The sequence below is a fragment of the Triturus cristatus genome, chromosome 7 (assembly GCF_964204655.1).
Source record: "Triturus cristatus chromosome 7, aTriCri1.1, whole genome shotgun sequence".
NCBI lineage: Eukaryota > Metazoa > Chordata > Amphibia > Caudata > Salamandridae > Triturus > Triturus cristatus.
In genome coordinates this window covers 1,299,352,964-1,299,369,601 of record NC_140590.1, presented here as the reverse complement: position 1 = coordinate 1,299,369,601, position 16,638 = coordinate 1,299,352,964, and the positions used below count along the sequence as shown (strand labels likewise).

The following is a 16,638-nucleotide window of genomic DNA, read 5'->3' as shown; positions in this document are numbered from 1 at the left end:
TCTTGCATGGTATGCCCCCACTTTTTGCTAAATTGCTGAATGTACTTTGGCAGGAACTCAGGGTACACTCAGTCAATCAGGTGCCCAGGGCCTATGTTCCTTCCTTAAACCACACAAACTCCAAATTGGCAAACCCTAGCCACATGTCAGCCCCTAGTAAATGGTACCCTAGGTACCCAGGGCCTTGTGGCCAGGGAAGGCCTCTAAGGGCTGCAGCACTCATTGTGCCACCCTCAGAGGCCCTGTACCCTTACACACACAAACAAAGAGTCGACATGGCACACATCACTGTGTACCATGCCCATCACCTACACTGCCAAGGCATATGTCAGCCACCCCTCTAGCTGGGTGCATTACGCCTATGGTGTGGGCACAGGAGCAGGAGCCCTGTGCCCCTACAGTACCCGGGTCCATTCCTGGGCGCTGTAAGTGCAGTGCTGTCATTTAAGAGTACATGGTGCTGAGAGCTCGTCAAACACGAGCTCCACAGCACCATAATGGCAACACTAAAGCCTGGGAAGTTTGGTATCAAACTTCTCAGCACATTGAACCCACACTGATGCCAGTATTGGATTTAATGTACTAAGCACCCCAGAGGGCATCTTAGAGATGCCCCCTTACAGCTAACTTACAATCCACGTCTGCTCTGAGGCTGCCCAGGCTGCCACACAGCAGACACGTTGCTGGACCCCTGGGTGGGAGAGCTCCTGCTCTCCCGGGCCTGCAACAATGCACATCCTGGGTGAGGTGAGAAATCTCCTCCCCCAGGACGAGCAAAGGGAAGCTTCAAAGGCATGCCGCCATTTGGAGTTTCCCCAGGCCACTGCAACCCCCCACTCTGGCGGGAAGCTTGGCCGGAAACCCCATACAAGGACAGGGGATGTGCCAGCCTGCCCACCCCACCCCTCAGGTGGGGGAGGCAAGGTGAAGCACATCTCCGGGCTCTCGCCATCTTGAAGATGGGAGGCCCTACCCTATCAGGATTAGGCTACTGCCCCCCTCCCACAGGAGAGAGGCAGGATAGGGGGTGTACCCACCTCAGGGCAAGGACCCATTGGTCCCTGGCCTTCACCTACCTGTAACGCCCCTAAATCTAGTATTTAGGGGCACCCTGAACCTTCCTTCCTCAGATTCCAGATAGAAAACTACAAGAGCAAGAAGAACAAGGACCTGCCCTGCACCTGCTAAAAAGAGAGGAAGACACCAACTGCTTTGGCCCCAGCCCTACCGGCCTGTCGACTCTCGAACCTGCACCAGCGCGGCATCTCTCGTGGCCAGCAACCTCACCAACCCCGGAGCACCTGGCTACCTTTTGGCTCTAATCCCCTGGGACTCCCATGAGTAGAGGCTCTACTCAAGAAACCTATTTTTAACCCCTGGCAGCAGCCCGGAACCGCGGACCCAACACACTCTGCACCAGCCAAGCCTGGCCAGTGCCGGAGTGGACAAAGACCCTGAAGACGACCCCACGGCGACTGTGACCCCCGAGTCCGGCACCCAAGGACCCCCCTCGACATTCCGGAAGGAGCCTGCAGCCTCAGAACAGAGTGCCACCCCAACCGCAATCAACCAGAAGGTAAGATTTCCGACATCAAAAGGCACCCCTGCACCCGGCGCCCTGCGGCCCCCTGTGCCCAATCCCAGGGTACCCACCTAACCTACATCTACCCAACTTACCTCTCGAAGTGGTGGTGGCACCTGAAGCATCCTCGTCCCCGAGCTTGCAGCCTTTTTCCAAACCGGAACATTCCTATTGATTTCCATTGAGCGCCCGAAGGCTCAAAAACACCCTGCACCCAGCCGCCCGAGTGGCCCTGGCAGTGCACTCTCTACACTAACCTACTTCCCCACTTGCCCTGAGTAAGTGACCAGGAGCCCAGCTCCCACAGCCGCGTGGCTTGCCAGACAGCAGCCACCAACCAAGGCCCCCCTATCCCTCATAGGATAACATTGGGCCTAACTCTCTCTGCACCCGGCCGTCCTGAAACCGCTGAGGGTGAACCAACTGTACCTACCTGACACTGGGGGACCCCTGAGTCTATGCCCGGAATTTCAACTCTGCCAGTCGAGTACTTACCCTTAAACCGCTAACTTCATTTTCCTCATAGGGTAACATTGACTGGCTTTTTCTAAGTGTGAACTTTTCAAAACTGCAAACATTCACCAAAAATCAGCCAAGTGACAAAAACGAATTTACTCACCTCCTCCTAGGTGAGCTCCCAGTGCTGGATCTTGGTGCCCAGCCCTGACCCTGAAAAGTGTCCACAACTATACTTACCTCTAACTCATTTTTCTCCCATTGGAAACCATTGTCTGCTTTTCTGTGAAATTTCTTCTGTCTACTTTTGCAAATTTAAATACTCTTTTAAAATCGTACCATTTCTGCAAACGAAATTACTTACCTGTTTTTGATAAGGACCCCAGTCCTGGGTCTAGGTACCCAGTCCTGGATTACTAAAGTAACGATAAAGTACTCTACCTGCAATTTGAATTTCTTGCCATAGAGATCCATTGAATGTTTTCCTTGAAATATTTTCTAAGTGCTAACTTTTGAAATAGCTAAATATTATTTAAAAATCATTACAGTTAAGTCGACTTTCATCACTTGATTCTGAATACTGACCCAGGGCTGGATCTAGGAGCCAGACCTGGAATTCCAAAAGTAATCTGAAAAGTAATTTATTACAAATAACCTGAATTTACCATTGAGCTCAATGCATTGTTATGTTTAGGAAATAGGATTGTTTATTTCAACCAACTGTGACTTTTTACAACAATTTATTGCTCAAGACACGTATTTATAATCAACCTCTCATTCTGAGAAAGTATTGAATATGCTACTTACCAGTATGCATCTGTTCTTGGCATGTAGGGCTGCTGACATTCATATCTGTGCATAGATCGCCGCCTAGTGTTGGGTCCGGATGTTTGCACGTTGTTGTCCTGGAAGAGTCTTCGAAGTATCCTTGGATAGGTGACTCCTCCCCTGGACTACAGTGCGCATGGGCATCCCCTCCATCCTCAGATTGTTTTTCGCCATTGTGGCAGTGATGGAGTAGATACAGAAAATGATGACCATGCTTGCAGTAATTCTGAGAGCTGCAGCTGCGACAGGCGCCGGCGAGGAGGGAGGGCGATATGAATGTCAGCAGCCCTACATGCCAAGAACAGATGCATACTGGTAAGTAGCATATTCAGTTCGAGGCATGTGGGCTGCTGAATTCATATCTGTGCATAGAATACATAGCAGTGCCCTCTATTGGCGGCGGCTACCCGTGCCAGCTGCAGCGGTCTGAAAAAGTGTTTTGAGAACAGCCTGTCCTACAGCTGCCTGCTGTTTTGACTGCACATCTACGCAATAGTGTTTTGTAAACGTGTGTGTAGTGGACCATGTGGCTGCTCTGCATATATCGTGCAGGGGAATATTTCCTAGGAAGGCCATGGAAGCCCCCAACTTGCGGGTTGAGTGGGCTCGTGGTGGAATAGTTAATGTGCGTTTTGCCTTTTGATAACAGATTTGAATACACTTAACTATCCATCTGGCTATCCCTGCTTTGGAGATGGCGTTACCTTTGTGTTGTGGGGCAAAGGCAACGAACAGTTGTTTTGTCTTCCTGAAGGGTTTAGTCCTGTCGATGTAGTACATGAGGGCCCTCCGTACATCTAGTGTATGTAGTGCCCTTTCTGCAACAGTTTGTGGGTTTTGGAAGAAAACGGGCAGTTCAATAGTTTGATTCATGTGGAACTGCGATATTACTTTGGGCATGAATTTGGGGTTGGTACGTAGCACGACCCTGTTGGCGTGAACCTGTATAAATGGCTCTTGAACGGTTAGTGCCTGGAGTTCACTAACTCTTCGTAGGGAAGTGATCGCTACAAGGAAAGCCACTTTCCAGGTAAGGAATTGAATCTCGCATGAGTGTAGAGGTTCAAAAGGTGGACCCATCAGGCGTGTGAGGACCAAGTTGAGGTTCCACATTGGAGCCGGTGGGTGACTAGGTGGAATGACTCGTTTGAGCCCTTCCAAGAATGCTTTGATGGCAGGTACTCTGAATAGAGAGAGGCGCTGCCTGGTTTGCAGATAGGCTGAGATCGCGGTCAAATGGACACGTATAGAGGTGTACGCCAGATTGCATCGGTATAGGTGTAAGAGGTAACAGATGATGTTTTGGATGGATGCGTCCAGCGGGTTAACGTCATTATTACCGCAATAAATGACGAACCGTTTCCATTTGGCTGCATAGCAAGCTCTGGTAGTGGGTCTCCTGGCCTCCTTGATGATGTCCATACAGTCAGGTGGCAGGTTGAGATAGCCAAACTCTAGGACTTCAGGAGCCAGATCGCCAGGTTCAGCTGTTGCGGATCTGGGTGCTGAATCTCTCCATGGTTCTGCGTCAAATGCGCGGGTTTGATCCGCAGCCTTTGATGCGGCACCACGGAAAGTTCGAGGAAGGTGGTGTACCACGGCTGGCGTGCCCACGTGGGAGCAACTAGGACGAGTGTCAGGGAGTGTTGTCGGAGTTTGCGAGCCACCAGCGGTATCAACGGTGCTGGGGGAAAAGCGTACGCAAATCTGCCTGACCAGTTCATCCATATCGCATTGCCCTGCGACTGCGGATGTGGGAATCTGGCGGCGAAGCTTTGGCATTTTGCGTTTTCGCTTGTCGCGAATAGGTCTATCTCTGGGTGACCCCACTGCTGGAAGTACGGTTTGAGTACCGATGGGTGTAACTCCCACTCGTGCATCTGGTGGCTGTGTCTGCTGAGCAGATCCGCCATCTGGTTGTCCTTGCCAGGGAGGTGTTCTGCCATGAGGAACATGTTCCTCTGAATGGCCCACTTCCACATGCTCTGAGCCAGATGAGACAACTGTGGAGAGTGTGTTCCTCCCTGCTTCTGTATGTAGTACATTGCGGTCATGTTGTCCGTCCGGATCAACACGACCTTGTTGCACAGGTGTACTTTGAAAGCCTTCATGGCCAGGAAGATTGCCATCAGTTCGAGAAGGTTGATGTGCATCTTCTTCTGTTGTGTCGTCCATAGTCCCTGCACTGTGTAGTGGAGTACATGAGCTCCCCAACCCTGGAGAGACGCGTCCGCTGTCAGTACTATCTGTGGGACAGGCTCTTGGAACGGTCGGCCCTTGCAAAGGTTTTGTGGATTCCACCAATGCAGAGAGTTGTACGCCCGACCGCTCACCAACACTAGGTCTTTCAACTGTCCTTGAGCCTGATTCCACTGACGTGCTAGGCACTCCTGAAGTGGGCGCATATGTAACCTCGCGTGCGGGACTATGAAGATGCAGGAGGCCATCATGCCTATCAACTGCATAAACACTCGCGCTGGAAGTGAGTGATTGGGTTTGAACTTGGAGATCAGCAGTTGTATGCTGTTGATCCTCACTAAATTTGGCTGAGCTGTGGCCGCCAGAGTGTCTATAGTCGCACCTAGGTACTGTTGTACGTGTGCGGGCTGGAGATGGGACTTTGGGTAATTTAGTGAGAATCCCAGACTGTGAAGAAGGTGAATGGTACGGGACACGTGGCTTGCACATTGCTGGGCTGACCTCGCTTGAACGAGCCAGTCGTCTAGGTAGGGGTAGACGTGTATGTGCTGTCTCCGTAAATGTGCCGCCACCGTAGCTAGGCACTTCGTGAAAACCCTGGGCGCTGTTGTCACGCCGAAGGGAAGGACTTTGAACTGATAGTGCTGCCCCTGAACAGTGAACCTGAGGTACCTTTTGTGTGAGGGGTGGATGGGTATGTGAAAATACGCATCCTTGAGGTCCAGTGATGCTAGGAAGTCTCCCTGCTTGAGAAGCGGAAGAACTTGCTGTAGAGTGAGCATGTGAAAGTGCTCTGAAAGAATGTACTGGTTCAGGGGTCTCAGGTCTAATATAGGCCTGAGCGACCCGTCCTTTTTTGGGATTAAGAAGTAGAGGGAGTAAACCCCCGTGCCCTGCTCGTGGATGGGTACGACCTCGATAGCGCCTTTTAGAAGCATACTTTCTACCTCCTGCTGTAAGAGCGTTAAGTGCTCTGAGGACATAGGACGGTTTCTTGGTGGTATTGTGGGTGGAGTGGAGGTCAACTCCAGACAGTAACCGTATTTTATAATATCTTTGACCCACCTGTCCGTGGTGATGGAGTTCCACATGGACAGGAACCGTTGTAGCCTTCCCCCGACAGGTGTTATGTGGTCGGGAGGAAGGGAGAGGGCGTCACTGCTTGTTCTTGGGGGAGGACCTGGTGTTGCCGTAGCCACGTCCTCTGCCCTTGGTACTGGAGCCACGATAGCCACCTCGGGTGTTCTTATCGTAGGTGGTCTGCGTATTGCCCTTGTTATATGTTTGTTGTGACCCCTGTCCTCTGCCTGCTCCCTTGTTTCCGGGGCGACGAAAGGAGCCGCTCCGAAAGGACTGAGTTTGTAGGGCGCCCATGGACTTTGCAGTGTCCGTGTCCTTTTTTATCTTCTCGAGGGTGGTGTCAACCTCAGGCCCGAACAAATAGTCGGGGTTGACGGGCTGGTTAAGTATATTGTTTTGTACCTCAGGCTTGAATCCTGAGATACGTAGCCAGGCGTGACGTCGTAGGATGACGCTAGTGTTGATGGCTCTGGCAGCCGTGTCTGCAGCGTCTAGTGCACATTTGATGGCAGCATTTGTGAGTAGCTGTCCCTCTCTGATAAGGATTTCTGCACCTTCCTTGTAGGGGTCAGGGAGGTGTTGAAGAAGTTGTTCCAGCGTGTCATAGTGCGCTCTATCGTAGCGAGCGAGGAGCGCTTGAGTGTTAGCTATGCGCCATATGTTTGCAGCTTGTGCGGCAACTCGCTTGCCGGAGGTCTCTAGCACCTTGGACTCTTTGTCCGGGGGAGGAGCGTCACCCGTTGTCTGCGAGTGTGCCCTCTTGCGGGCATTCGCCACAACGATGGAGTCGAGTGGTAATTGGCCTCTGATGTAAGTAGGATCCCCAGGTGCTGATCTGTATTTTTTGTCGATCCTGGGGTTTATCACTCGTGCCCTGGTGGGTTCCTTGAAAATGTCAGTGGCTGGCTTGAGGACCCCCTTCAACATCGGCAGAGTTTTTACATGTCTTTCTGAGGATGCAAAGGTGTCCATTAGAAAGTCATCTTCGATGATATCAGAGTGAAGCTGCACATCGTGGTTGTTTGCCGCACGTTCAATCAGAGCGTTGAACGCTGCAGTATCCTCTGTGGGTGATGTTTTTGCCCCATATAGCTGTGGGTCCTGTGCATCCAGAGGTGCACTGGGGTCTGCAGGGTCGCCCCAAGTTTGGTCAGGGTCCTGCTGGTCATCAGGGTCCGTGTCCACATGGTAGGGGACTTGTTCATCCATGTAGTCCCCCAATGCATCCGTGTCGGAGCGTGTGGGGGAGGCCTGGTGTGGATCCTGGTAGGGTGAATGGAAAGGTTCATACAGGAGAGGTTCTGAGTCCACCGGCAGCTTCCTCTTTAGCGGGATCCTGAAAGGTTCCAATGGCGGTTCCGAAGTTATCCTTCGGTCGTGGAGAATCATCCTGCCAGTGTTGGCGTCGATGACGTGTGACGGAGGCGTCTCAACAGGTGTAACCGTAGTCTTGGTGACCCGTGTCCTGAGTTGAAACACCTTCGGGATTGTGGATGGAGGCAAGCCGAAGGTAATGTTGGTCGGCACCGACGAAACCGCTGGAGCCCCGATCGAACCGGAACCCGACGGGTCCTGGAGGGCAGCCGTGGTTTTGCAGCCTGGCTGTGCACCAGGTCGTACTCGGGGCGCCTTAGAGGACGTGGCCCCGGTCTGGGTCGCGGCTGTAGATATCTTCGGCGCCAGTGGTGCATCGAGTCGAGGTGCGGAGACCACCGTCGACGTCTTCGACACGTGAGGTTTTGGTGTCGTCGAGGGAGTGATGCGAGGCGTAGCAGGCGGTACGGCCCTCGGTGTCGGCGGCGTCGAAGCCGGTAACCGAGCAGGTTTGTCGGCGCCGATGACCTTCTTCCGTTTGTCGACTCCCACGTCGCCCCTTTCGAGTTCGGCACCGAAGTCTCTCTTGGTGCGGTCGGTGCCGACACGGTGCGCCGGCGTCGAAGGTGTTGAAGGCTTCGATCCGACTTGCGCCACTTTCAGTTTCGGTTTCGTAGGAGCTTGAGCAGCTTTCGGTTTCGTGGAAGGGAAACCAGCTGATTTAAGCGGTAATGGCTGCCGCTGAACATCCGAGGCCGGGCCCGAGGGCGGGGCCGAAGGACTGTGTGATAGGTCTCGGGTAAGGCCCGAAGGCGATCCCTCGACCGGAGCCATAGTCTGTGGCACTGGTGAGTTTTCGGTTTGAACAGGTAGGCCTTGTTCATCATCGGCGCTACTCTCTTCGGCCCCTAAGGCCTCGTCGTCGTCTCCTACCTCGGTGTCGTCTTCACCTCTGTGGAAGAGTGACTCGTCGGCCTCGTCCGAACCGGGGTCGTGGTCGGAAACGGGACCGGAGGGTAAGACATCTACTTCTTCGACGTCGTCTGCTTCGTCGAAGATGTCAGCTGGGGCCGGTGCCGCGTGCTGCGCCTCGAGCCTCGCCGCTCGACGATTCCGCAGAGTCTTCTTGGAACGGAATCGGGCACAGGCCATGCATGTCGATTCGTCGTGGTCCGGCGAAAGGCATTTGTTGCACACCGGATGGACGTCGATGTGTGGGTACTTCGCATTACATACCGGACACCTTTTGAATGGCGTCCTCGATTCCATCGTCGAAGTAGTCGATGGACAGGTAAATGCGAACAAAGTCGGTGCTGAAAGTCAGTAAACTAACAGATAGTATCGAAACCCGATCGATAAACAGTACCGACGCGAACTAAAGGCCTTGTGGCCTCGACAAAAGTTTTTCCTAACTTGAGCTAAGATAGCACATCCGAACCCAATGGCGGAAAAAAACAATCTGAGGATGGAGGGGATGCCCATGCGCACTGTAGTCCAGGGGAGGAGTCACCTATCCAAGGATACTTCGAAGACTCTTCCAGGACAACAACGTGCAAACATCCGGACCCAACACTAGGCGGCGATCTATGCACAGATATGAATTCAGCAGCCCACATGCCTCGAACATTTTTATCCCCTTTGTGGTTCTAAAAATAAAACCAGCATATATTTTATATATATATATATATATATATATATATATATATATATATATATATATATATAAACCATTGGCCTAGAGTTCAGTTATTGAGTGTGTGAAACCATTTGCTGACTGAGTGTGTACAATAAATGCTTTACACTGTCCTCTGGTACTGCCTTACTGCTCGACCAAGCTACCACTTTTGAGAGTAAGGTCATACCTAACTTTGACCTCTATCAGCCTCTGGGGGACTGTGGACTCTGTACACCCTGTACATATTAGGGAACAGTATATACAGAGCCACTTTCTCACATGTTGGCGTCGATGAATTGTGGCTGTGAAGGCTCAGAATCTGTGGGTCCAGTAGACGGGGACTGTGTCTGGCGGACACGTATTCGGATCTCGAACATCTTCGGCGCCGTGGACGGCGGCAAGCCAAAAGTGATGTTGGTTGGCGCAGAGGGTGCCTTTGGAACTTTGTGCGTGACGGGGCCCGACGTGGATCGGAGGGCTGCCCGTTCCCTGATGCGTTGCAAAGACGCCGCGACTTGTTGGATGGAGAACGCGGAAGGCTCTTTGGAACCGGTCGGCACCTTGGAGGTAGGCGTCGACTGCTTTGGAGCCATGGTGTCATCGATCCGAAGAGGTATCGACGGTCGTTGGAGTCGACGACTTGGCGTGTGCCGCTGTCTTCGATGTCGACGCAGATGGGTCGGCCATTTTGACTTTGGTGGTCGGGGCCGACGGTTTCAGTGGCAGAGGCCGAGGCGCTTTGGGGGGTCCGAGGGCCTTTTTCTTCGGGTCGGCACCGATATCCGCTGCAGTGAGTTCGGTGCCGAAATCCCTTTTACTGCGTTCGGGGCCGACGGCCTTGGCTGGCGTCGAAGGCGTGGAGTGCTTCGAGGCCTTCGAGCCAATTACAGTCAGTTTCACTTTTGGTTTCGGTGGAACTGGTGCGACGATTGGTTTCGGTTTCGCCGAAGGGAACCCAGTCGTTTGTTAAGAATGGCTCGTGCGGGATGTTCGAGGCTGGGCCGGAAGGCGGGGCCGAAGAACTTTGAGACTGATCTCGGGTAAGGCCCGGAGGCGATCCCTCGACCTGAGCCTTATGATGACGCACTTTGTCGGCCTCCGTATCGACGGGTGGGCCTGGCTCTTTGCTAGAGCCATCTTCTTCGGCCCCAAAGGCCTCATCGTAGTCTCCTACCTCGTCGATGACTTCTTCCCTTTGAAAAAGCACCTCATCGTCGTCTTCCGATCGGGAATCGTGTTCGGAAGCGGGGCTGGAGTCTACTTCTTCCACGCTCTCTGCGTCCTCGTCTTCGGTGCTGAAGATGTTGGCAGGCGCCGATTGCTGCGCTTCTAATCTTGCCGCCCGTCGATTCCGGAGAGTCTTCTTCGATCGGAATTAGGCACAGGCCATACATTTCGACTCATCGTGATACGGTGGGAGACATTTGTTGCATACCGGGTGGACGTCGATGTGTGGGTATTTTGCGTAGCATAAAGGACACCGTTTGAATGGAGTCCTCGATTCCATCGTCGATGGAAGTTCGGACCAAAGGGATCCGAAAGGCTGGAAGAAGGTTCTAAAGTAGTAAAGAAACTAGTCGATACCGAACGGGAACAGTACCGACGAAAACTAAAGGCCTTTTGTCCTTAGACTGAATTTTCCTAACTTGAGCTAAGATAAGCACATCCGAACCCAATGGCGGAAAAAAACAATCTGAGGATGGAGAGGATGCCCATGCGCACTGTGGTCCAGGGGAGGAGTCACCTATCTCGTGATACTTCGAAGACTCTTCCAGGACAACAACGTGCAAACGTCCGGACCCAACACTGGGCGGCGATCTATGCACAGATATGAATTCAGCAGCCCACATGCCTAGAACACATCCTCTACGCTGGGATCAGCAAATCTCTATTCCTCAAGCTCCGGACCATACAGACTCCGCAGCCAGACTCGTCCTCGGCAACCCCCGACACGATCACATCACCCAACACCTGCAAGACCTCCACTAGCTCCCACTCGAGAAGAGCGTAACCTTCAAGATACTCACCTACAAATGCCTCCACAACACTGAACCCTATCATCTCAACAAAAGAATCTCCTTCCACGTAACCAAGAGAAACCTCAGTTCCACCAACCTCACCATAACCCCACTCCTCAGCAGAGCCAGAACGATGGAAAAGCCTTCTCCTACAACACGGCAAAGACCTGGAACAAGCTCCCAATCAACATCAGACAAGCCCCTACTCTGCACATCTTCAGGAAGAACCTCAAGACCTGGCTCTTCGACTGACCAGAGCTGCAACCTTTTAAACACCCCCCTCCCCCCCCCCTCCACCCACAGTGCCTTGAGACCCTCATGGGTGAGTAGTGTGCTTCACAATTCAGATTGATTAATAAATGCACAGTTCTTTGTAAAGTTCACGGTGAACCTTGGACCGGAAAACGCGCTCTACATCAGAGAGATTATGGCATGCATCACTGCCAATGAATCTACTTAATAAAAACGCACATTACAGATACCATCAGGAATCTTAAACAGCTGTGCTTTACCAAATGTCTTACCTCCACCTTCTTCTTCTTCGTTTCAGCTGCAGCGGGACCGGACTTTTTCAAGAAGCTTGTGGCGCTAATGCCTGCGTCATCATCGGAGGAAGAAGCTGGCCAAAAAAAAAAAGAAAATTTAAGTTTTGCAGCATGAATCCTTTTCTGGATTCACATGCTGTGCATCTATTCCGCCATCTAGTGTTTGAGTCTGGAATTATGTTTCTTCTCTTTACTCTACCACCCCGCACTCCCCTACCACCCTCTGGCATCGCCACCCACCAATTGGTAGCACATCCATTCCATGTGTGACGTCAGACCTGCACCCCAGAAGTTCCTATACATGCTTTCCATCTTGAAAAAAATTTCCGCCACTGTGTCTGGAAGTATGATGGAGGAGTTCCGATTAACAGATACGTTTGTCAACCAAAAACACTAAAGATCACCAAAAGACACAAAGTAATTAAAGGATCGAGAAGCAGAGCGTTCTCAACCCCGACGGGAGACCCCCCCCCCCCCACCGTGAATACATCGTGGCCAGGGAACGCAGAGGCATGAAGAATACAGAGTTTAAGAAATAATTACTCCTCCCAAGATCCACAGATCAAGGGAAATGTGCCAGCAGATTCCATAATCGCAGCAACAGCAAGGAAAAGAAAGACAGAGGATAGACTTTGTGGGCAGTAAAATGGAAAACAAACACAATGGAGAATTTTTTAACTCTGACGCTGGGGAGGGTGGGGGTCAGCTAATTGCAGGATTCCTCCAAGAGTGGAAGTCAATAAACAGAAAATTGAACACTAAATATCAAAGCACAATAACAGCATAGAAGTCATCAAGAGACCACCTACCATTTCCACAAAGTGAAAATCATTGTGAGAAAGTGGCTCTGTATATACTGTTCCTTAATAGGTACAGGGTGTACAGAGTCCACAGACCCCAAGGGTTTAACAGAGGTTAAAGTTAGATATAACCTTACTCTCCAAGGTGGTAGCCTGGTCGAGCAGTAAGGCAGTATCAGAGGACAGTGTAAAGCATTTGTTGTACACACTCAGTCAGCAAATAGTTCCACACACTCAATAACTGAACTCTAGGCCAATGGTTTGTATATAAAAAAATATATGCTTGTTTTATTTTAGAACCAACACTTGGTATTAAAATATACTTTCTCGACAGGAGATGTTTCATAAAAATACTTTTGTATATGCAATAGACTTTAGTAAACAGTTACAAGTAGTTGCAGTAGGCAACTCTATTTCTAAACACAATACATTGAGCTCAATGATAAATTCAAGTTATATGCAACAGATTACTTTTTAGATTACTTTGGTAATTCCAGGACTGGATCCTAGATTCAGTCTTGGGTCAGTTCTCAGAATCAGTTGATGAAAGTCGACTTTGGTACTGTAATGATTTCTAACTATTATTTATCTATTTTAAAAATTGACACTTAGAAAATATTTCAGAGCAAACAATCAATGATTCCCTATGGAAGAAAATTCAGGTTATAGGTACAGTATGTTCCCGTTACTTTTGTAATCCAGTACTGGGTGCCTAGACTTAGTACTGGGACCTTTATCCAAAACAGGTAAGTAATTACGTTTTCAGATATACGATTTTGGAAGAATATTTAAAGATTGCAGAAATCAACACTTAGAAGAAATTTCACAGAAAAACAGTCAATGGTTTCCTATGGAAGAAAAATGAGTTAAAGGTAAGTATAGTTGTGGGTACTTTTCAGAGTCCGTGCTGGGCACCAAGATCCAGCACTGGGAGCTCACCTAAGAGCAGGTGAGTAAATTAGTTTGTGTCACTCGGCTGATTTTTGGTGAATATTTGAAGATTTGAAAAGTCCACACTTAGAAGAAATTTCAGGAAAAAGCCAGTCAGTTCAGTTCATAAACTTTATTCGACAGTTAAAAAAAAACGTCATAAAAGTACACGAATAAAAACATACATGTGACATTACACAGGGAAAATACATAGGGAAAATAGCTAAAAAACCATACTTTTTCTTGCAGCAACAGATTTCAGAATAAAAGTTGCTATATAAAAACACAAATCCGGGCTAGCAAGTGAACATAACAATTTCATGGCATTTGAAGTAGAAGACACGGAATGTTTTTTAAATAACGGTTTCAAGTAAACAATACGCAGGGCTTTATAAAGGGGGCAAATTAACATAAAATGAAGGGTACTTTGCTTGGTTAGTTCATCACATGGACAGGCAGAAGTTGTATAGTGTTTCATTATAGGAAAGGCCACAAGATTGTGGACAATACCAAGTCTAAGTCTGGATAGGACGAATTGGTGAGATTGCCTGTAGATTATTTGGAGATAGATAGGCAAACCAGGACCCTCGTTTGCATTGGAGGAATAGAAAGCATGAGTTGAGTAATTACTTGTGTCTGCTTTGCGTTTAACGAGTTTTACCCTCATAAATTCCTCTTTCACTTCCTTTTTGGATAAAGTGGTTACAACCTCGGGATCTTTGCGTACATCCAAATCAAAGAGTTCTCTAAAAGTAGTGGTCACATACTTTATCCATGGTATATTCTTAAAATTATCCAAAGACAGACAATCTTTGATAATGCTCTTTGTGAAACTTGTTTCGTCCTTCAGCCAAATAGACCTCCATACCAGGAGGGGTCTCAATTCGATTAGGTCGGCTATATGGTCCAACCTTAATTCCTCGTGGACCAGGTAGTTAGATGCCGATGAGGGTAAACAAAGTAGCCGTTTCAAAAATAAATGTTCCAAAATTTGTAAATCTTTGTTACACCCGTACCCCCATACCCCTGAACCATAAAGTGCTATTGATGAACATCTGTGTCTATAAATATTTAGCATTGCTGGAATCCGTCGGCTTCCCAGCTTGTTGGCAAATCGGAAGACACCTAGTGTAGCCTTCCCCAACCTGGCTTTTATGTTAATATGTTCAGGTGTCCATGAGCCCCGACTGTTAAAAGTAATGCCCAGATAACAGAAGTTATCTACAACCTCAATTCTGTTATCTTTAAAATAGAAAGACTTGGGGTGATTCACCTTTTTGCCACAGACCATGATGAATGTTTTAGAATTGTTAATTTTGAGTTTCTTGCCCTGGATAAAATCATAAAAACAGTTCATTAGCCGCTGTAGGCCGATTGGGGTTCTAGATAATAAAACGGTGTCGTCCGCATATAACAGCACTGGGATTGGTAGGCCACCTGCTTGTGGTGCATCTGCTTGGACCTGTTTTAATTCTTGCTCCATAGAATTAATAAAAAGGGAGAAAAGCAAGGGGGCCAATACACACCCCTGCCTAATGCCTGATTTTACCATAATCTTTCTCGTACACTCTCCTGCTGGTCCATATCGTATCTGAGTGGTGAGGTTGGAATATAACCTAGCTAAGAAATGGATAATGGCTGAGGGAGCTCCCATATCGAGAAGGGTTGTCCACAACAGGGAATGGTTCACCAGGTCGAAGGCACTAGAGAGGTCCGCAAAGCAAAGAAATAAGGAGCCCGATTTGACCTTAGTATATTTACCTATTAAAAGGTTGAGGTTAATGCCAGTCAATGTTACCCTATGTGGAATATGGAGTTTGCGGTTTAAGGGTAAGTACTTGACTGGCAGAGTTGAGGTTCTGGGCACAGACTCAGGGGTCTCCCAGGGTCAGGTAGGTACAGTTGGTTCACCCTCAGCGACTCTAGGGAGGCCGGGTGCAGAGAGAGTTAGGCCCAATGTTATCCTATGAGGGATAGGGGGGCCTTGTTTGGTGGCTGTCTGGCAAGCCACGCGGCTGTGGGAGCTGGGCTCCTGGTCACTTACTCAGGGCACGTGGGGAAGTAGGAAAGTGTAGAGTTTTCACTGCCAGGGCCACTCGGGCGGCTGGGTGCAGAAGGCTTTTGAGCCTTCGAGCGCTCAATGGATTTCAATGGGAAATCTCCAGTTTGGAAAAAGACTGCAGGCTCAGGGACGAGGACTCTTCAGGTGCCACCACCACTTCGAGAGGTAAGTTGGGTAGTTGGAGGATAGGTAGGTACCCCGGGATTAGGCAGAGGGGACGGTGGGGCGCCGGGTGCAGGGGTGCCTTTTGGTGTCGGAAAATCTTACCCTCTGTTGATCGCGGTTGGGGTGGCACACTGTTCTGAGGCTGCAAGCTTCTTCAGGATAGTCGAGGGGGGTCCTTGGGTGCCGGACTCAGGGTCACAGTCGCCGTGGGGTCGTCCTCGTGGGTTTAGTTCACTCCGGCACCGGCCAGGCTTGGCTGGTGCAGAGTGGGCTGGGATCGCGGTTCCGGGCTGCTGCCAGGGGTGAAAGGTAGGTTCCGAGTAGAGCCTCTACTCATGGGAGTCCCAGGGGATCAGAGTTCAAAGGTAGCCAGGTCCTCCGGGGTTTCTGAGGTTGCTGGCCACAAGAGATGCCGGGTTTCGAGCAGGAGCAGGTTCGTGGTCGACAGGCCGGTAGGGCTGGGGCCAAAGCAGTTGGTGTCTCCCTCTCCTTCGCAGCTGCAGGGCAGGTCTTCTTTTCTTCTCGCTCTTCTTTTAATTTCGGAATCTGGAATCTGGGGAAGGAAGGTTCAGGGTGCCCCTAAATACTAGATTTAGGGGCGTTACAGGTAGGTGAAGGGCAGGGACCAACGGGTCCCCGTCCTGGGGTGGGTACACCCCCTATCCTGCCTCTCTCCTGTGGGAGGGGGGCAGTAGCCTTGTTCTGATAGGGTAGGGCTCCCCATCTTCAAGATGGCGAGAGCCCGGAGATGTGCTTCACCTCGCCTCCCCCACCTGAGGGGTGGGGTTGGCAGGCTGGCACATCCCCTGTCCTTATTTGGGGTTTCCGGCCAAAGCTTCCCGCCAGAGTGGGGGTTGCAGGGGCCTGGGGAAGCTCAGAGGCGGCATGCCTTTGAAGCTTCCCCCTGCCCATCCTGGGGAGGAGATTTAGCACCTCGCCCAGGATGTGCATTGTTGCAGGACCAGGAGAGATGGGGCTCTCCTA

At 50.3% G+C, this 16,638-nt stretch overlaps 1 protein-coding gene across 1 annotated transcript in view; it reads right to left on the bottom strand.

Moving 5' to 3' along the window:
* Positions 1 to 16,638, bottom strand: part of LOC146811938 (eukaryotic translation initiation factor 3 subunit C-like) — a 564,017-nt gene that overhangs the window by 374,639 nt on the left and 172,740 nt on the right. Inside the window, exon 7 of the mRNA XM_085618906.1 lies at positions 11,677 to 11,771. Coding sequence (XP_085475032.1) covers positions 11,677 to 11,771 — 95 coding nt within the window. The remainder of the gene's footprint in view (positions 1 to 11,676; positions 11,772 to 16,638) is intronic.